Below are 5830 nucleotides of genomic sequence, written 5' to 3' on the forward strand. Positions count from 1 at the left end.
TTCTTCTTGGCACAATCTCTCATAAGTTCCAAGCTTTTCTTGGTCATGAAAAGAAAAAGACGAGTCAGGTCAGCTTAATCTCTCGCAAGATCCATGCTGTGCTTGGTCATCTGAAAGCAGAGGTAGGTGACTGTACTAAAGCCATTTTAGTCTCTAATCCCATTTTAGCGGAGATGTAGGTGGAGCAGTACTACTATGACGACTTTGCCGAGAAGGAAGACGAAGAGGAGGAGGATGACAGTGATGACTACTCTGATCTTACTCACTGCCCCTTCGACTCCAAGGACCTTGAGTTTGATAACCAGAACTGTCTTGTCAACACTGTGAAGAATCCACAAATTCCGAAAACTGTTGGCCGCCGCTTGTTAGTGTCTGTGTGTTCTTCTGAGAGAGAGAATATAAGAGATCTGCCGTGAACGTAGGAGATTATTGCTCTGAACCACGTAAATCGTTGTCTTCTTCCTTGTTGTTTCTAACCCCCTCTTGAGAGCGTAAGAGAAGAGTTTATTGTGTCTTGTTCCTAACAAAAACTTCATGATGGAGGATGAGATCGGCCTCATAGCTGAACTTTTCATTACGAGGTTCTATAGCAGATGAGGATGCCGAAGCAGTAGTTCTTTAAGAGGTACCAGGAGATGCTTAACATGACCGCCTAGGTGCAGAAGGAGACTCTTACTCTATCAAGAAGCTAAGAAAGCTCTTGTCCCGGTCAGTTCAGCCAAGCAACCTCATTGAGAACGGTTTGGTTTTTAGAGCTCAAACAAGCCTACGAGATCCTATTTGAGCTCTGGTGGTGGACACTGTGAAAGCAAATACTTGTTTTCAATCACGAATTGAAATAGTACATGAAGACACAAAATGAAGTTGATGTGAACTTGATGCATATTTGCTTCGTCTCTTATATGGCTACAATAGCTATTTCATACTTCATATGGTTCAATACCCACAAACTTCTGTAACTTACATGGGTGCAGGGCGTGGGTGCGGGACAGGACAACGTTTAAGTGTTATTAAATGGTTAATTAACTATACAACAGATTATATATATAGATATATATAAGATGTTATATAGTTAATTAACCATTTAATGACACTTATTTATTTATATTTACTTACAAACTTTTTGTATTAGTGCTAGTTTTGTTTTAGGGCTATTTGGCAGGTTTTAGAAAGGCATGAGCGGAAAGCTCATGAACTTGCCGACAATTTCTCAAATGTCGGCCTGATTAATTTCGCTAATACAAGTCTTATATAAGCCAATACTTTAGGAAGGCAGTTTGAATTTTCAATCACAATCAAATGCATGGTGCGGATAGCAATAGTGTACATATGTAATTTTATAAAGTCGCTTTGCAGCCACAAAATTAAAATAATAAAGAAAATGACCAATTGCATCCGAGGAAACGATTGAGTACGTTCCTCTCTCTCTCTCTAACCTTTTTAAAGTTTGTTGATTTATGTGGTCGGTCATATGCCCAAAAGTTGGTATTATAAGTTTCCTTTGAAGGTTGGCAAAGGGGCTAAGGCGGTGTCATCCTGAGGAAAAAGAAACCTAAAACTCTGTTCCACCACACCAACTCGTCTTTCCAGAAAGCATGAACTTGTTCATTACTGATGTTTAATCTAGATTTCAAACAGAGACCATCTTTGAAGTTTCCCTGTACTGTCCCCCCTCAATCATTTGCTGTCATATTCTGCTTTTTAAGAATAATGAATTAAGGAGCAAAGTTATATGTCAACTTTAATTACCTATTGGTTTCGAAAAAGGAAAAACAACCAATGAATCACAAATTACTCCAAATATTCATCTACAAACGAAGACAGAAAATGAAGAACTTGTTGTATAAAGTCGCCAGATTTCCATAAAAATACTAGTGTTTCAAGCACCAGCAGATGACATATGTATCACTAGTTTATTGCAGTAATAATCTACAAATAAGCTCAGAAAACAGGAGCTTCCCTTGAATCATATCAAGGATGAAATAGCTGTCCTAGCTATATAAGAGACGAAGCCAAATATGCGTCATATTCACATGGACTTCATTCCATATGCGTCTTCATTTTCTATTTCTCCTTGTGGCTGTACAGAAGTATTTGCTTTCAAAGTGTCCATCACCAGAGCTCAAACAGGACGTTTCAGGCTCGTCTGAGCTCTAAAAACCAATGAGGTCCTTCGGCTGGAGCTTAGCTTCTTGAGAGAGAAAGAGTCTCCTTCTGCACCTAGGCGCTCTGGTTAAGCATCTCTTGGTACCTCTTAAAGGACTGCTGCTTTTGCATCTGCATCTGCCGGTGGAACCTCTTAATGAAGAGATCAGCTACACGGTCGATCTCTTCTTCTAGCACGAAGTTTTCGGAATTGGTGGACTGCTTCACGATGTCGACCACAGATAAGTTCTGGTTATCAAGCTCGAGGTCCTCGGAGTCGAAGAGGCAGTGAGTAAGATCGGGGTAGTCATCACTTTCATCCTCCTCTTCGTCTTCCTCATCGACCAAGTCGTCGCAGCAGTACTGCTCCATCTGCATCTCTGCCAAAATGGGATTATAGACTACAATGGCTTTACTACCATCACCTGTCTCTGCCTTCGGATGACCCAGCAGCGCATGGATCTTGTGAGAGATTGTGCTGATATGACCAGCCTCTGCTTTGCCATTACCAAACAGAGCGTGGATCTTGTGAGAGATATTTGAGCTAGCATGGCCTGTCTCCGCCTTCTCATGACGAAGCAGAGCTTGGAACTTATGAGAAATTGTGCTGAGAAGAAACTTCTTGTTCCTCAGCAGGCTGAGAACTATCAAACGTGTGCGGAGTGCACTTGCTTTGCTCTTCACTGCACCAGTTTTGGACTTGAGGGCTTCACCCATTATGGCCCAGACCTGTTTCAAGAACTTGGTAGCTTTGATCTTCATTTTGCTCGGTTAGTTTTCTGGGTTTGGGAGAATTGGATGAGTAAACTGAGAGAAGGATGTCCCAGCAAGAGAACAATGATGGAAAGATGAGAAAGTTCAGCATGAGGAAGGAGGAAGCAGCAGCTGGTCCTTTTATAGAAGGGAAAGAAGGGAAGCACAGCACTCGAGAAAAGCTCTGTTTAGAGAAAAGATGGGGGCCAGAGGGGTTAAAGGTTAGCCGGAATGCATTAGAATAAGGGTCGAAATTGTAAAGGAGGAACAGTAACTAGATTTTTTAATGTAGAGACAAAGGGAAAAATGTAGAAGGTACAGTGAAAAAGATGTGGGGAGAGGGGTAACGTGGGGACCTGCTGGTGACAGATTGTGAGTGGAGGACTAAAGAAGTTCCACTGGGAGAAAAAGCACAGAGAAGAAGGGATATTTGTGGGTTCGTGGTTTAGGGCAAACAGGCATCCAGTGGGCGTCCCCTGTTAAGTTTGGTGTGTTCACAAAGCACACAAAGGAGGCTTACTTGCCTGAATAATCGACCGTTGGAAGTGATTTAGATGTGATTGATGCATGAAGTGAAGGTGGTGGTATCACCTAAACGGGGACTGGTTTTATCATTTTAATATTCCAAAAGAACAAGCAGGTTTGCAACATGGACTAAATCAAATGGACGGCACTCGAGCTTTCTCCAAATAATTTGCTGTCCCTTTTTCACCAGTTGAAAGAAAGCAACTGGTTTATATTATTTTAATTTTGCTCTTCTTTTTGCCCTCCAAAAAGCTAGTGTTCATTCAATTTCTTTCTCCGAAATAAGAAGTGGAGAAATTCTCATTCAACACGTCCAACAATCGGTCACAAGAAGAGGTTACTTCGAAATTCAGTAATCACAGAGCAAGAGACTGAAGATCGTTTTCCTTGTTATTCGTGAAGCTTTCTGCAATATTCCGCGTCAAAAAGAGAAGTTTGAATTGAAAGTAGGAAAAGAAAAAAATCCTGTGTCCACTGTCCATCAATTTAGCAATCTGTCCCTTAAACTCGTCCGTTTCTTGAAACATGAAACGTGTAGAAAACAATGAAAACGTAGAGGCCTACATCCCAATTCATTGTCATACTATTACTTCATGAGTACCAGCGTTTCCCTCTTCATAAATAAATAACATTATGTTTTCCTTCTTTCTTCTACCAGATGATACGGAGGGGTGCGCTCGAAATACTGAACTCTTAACCTCCTCAACTCGAAAACCTTAAGCTGACCCCTCAGCCGGAGGCAATCTTATGTTTCGAATTGGTACAAAAGTGATAGAATTATTCTAAACAGAATGCACCATTAGAAAAAAAAAAAAAAAAAAACCTGCAGTTTCAGGCTTTTACTTAATTTGTTACTCTATTTCATTGTCGATTACCGTCAAACGTCTATTAAACTTTTATTTCTATATGCTCCTGTACTATTTGCTACGGCGACGCCTAGCGATTCCAGGCAGTCGGTAGATGCCTGCGAAGATGCCTCTCTCCTTCTTAGCTTTACAGAGAAGCGCTTTACAACTGTAAGCAACAGGCACAGGAGTCTGTACTCACGTGTTTGGACTATTTCTGCAGGAAACCCGCTTCCCTTCCCCACTTCCCATTTTCCGCCAGCTTTATACAGCATCCTCAATTCTGCAACCTGTGTTACTGTAATATTTTTGGGATATTTATTTCCCTGCAACATCTTTCAGACATCTGTTTCCCTGCAGCTTCCTCTTTGTGGCCTTTTCTTTTTATTTTCACATAAATCAAGCTACCGCGCCTTGAACACTAGAGCGTGAGGAAAAAACTGAATGTGGACTGAAGGGCAGATCTGAAACCAAGAAATGAATAATAGTAAAGGAAAAGGATGTTCAGCTTGCGGTTTCATTCTGCAAAATTTGGCATCTTCACGTGAACAAAAAAACTTTGACAGGGTTATTGGGCTTTCACTTTGATGGAAAAGCCACAGCTTGGGCCTCTTGGTAGAAGGAAAAGGAAAAGGGCCAGAGGAGCCCACTTACAAAAGCGGTGTTTGTATCTTGTTTAATGGAGGGTTTGGTGAGCCTTTTAGGTTGTCACTTCTCCAATCAAATCGCCATCCTTCTTTGATTGGTATGGATAGACATTAGCACAGTTCTATTGAATTTATCATTGATTAAAAAATTTGAAGAGGTTTAGATGAACCTTGGGTCCGACCAAACTGGCTGTACTGTAAAGTTCCTTACTGTGAACGTATACAGAGTGGTACCTTGCTTCTTCCTTCTGATCTAGCCTTTTGACCTTTTTATTAATCGCTGCCATCTGTAAGTTTATATTATAGTGAGTTAGTTCATGTGAAGTATTTTTTCTTTTCTTTTTCTTAAGAACACTGATTATATTCTCTAAAGCCACTTTTAAGAACTATGAGCAGTCTGGTCTTGGGTGTGACCCAATTCTCGAGATGGAACTGGTGCAGGTGCAGGCATTCTTGCAACTGACTGATTTAACCATCTAATGATCAAGAGATAAAGCAAGAGTCATTGTCCACAATTGAGATGAGAATAGTGATTATTTATATCGAAGATGATTTGCTATTTGTATGTGATTCATAGCCTTTTGAGTATTGATCTGGCAGAGTTAAGTTCACCACAGTGGGTTCTCATAAGATCAGATTTTTGGGATGGGTCATTAAGTTACAAGTTCATAAACCTTCTTCAACTTGGTGATCTTAAATTCAACCGCCTAACTAGGAGAAACTCACAAGTTTAAAGGATGTATTTTTATTTTTGTCTTGAATGCTATAAAGAAAAATCAATGCTGCGTTTCCTTTCATGTATAGTTTCATTTGGTAGCTTGGAATTCTCCCGTCCTAAGAAAACTAAGTCTAAAACCATGAAAGTTTAACACTTTCTGGCTTCTGCCAACTTTCATGTACGCAGCTGCAAGACAA

General features: G+C 40.5%; 1 protein-coding gene across 1 annotated transcript; it reads right to left on the minus strand.

The window, feature by feature from the left end:
- Positions 1-1828: 1828 nt before the first annotated feature.
- LOC116257102 (uncharacterized) lies at positions 1829-3062 on the minus strand. The gene has a single exon (XM_031633717.2). It carries the CDS (start codon positions 2905-2907, stop codon positions 2221-2223), a length of 687 nt encoding a protein of 228 aa, XP_031489577.1. The 5' UTR covers positions 2908-3062; the 3' UTR covers positions 1829-2220.
- Positions 3063-5830: the final 2768 nt, after the last annotated feature.

The sequence above is a fragment of the Nymphaea colorata genome, chromosome 7 (assembly GCF_008831285.2).
Source record: "Nymphaea colorata isolate Beijing-Zhang1983 chromosome 7, ASM883128v2, whole genome shotgun sequence".
Classification (NCBI taxonomy): Eukaryota; Viridiplantae; Streptophyta; class Magnoliopsida; order Nymphaeales; family Nymphaeaceae; genus Nymphaea; species Nymphaea colorata.

What these genes read in the sequence shown, in the direction of transcription:
- LOC116257102 (XM_031633717.2), bottom strand. Translation starts at nt 2,907, where the DNA reads ATGAAGATCAAAGCTACCAAGTTCTTGAAACAGGTCTGGGCCATAATG.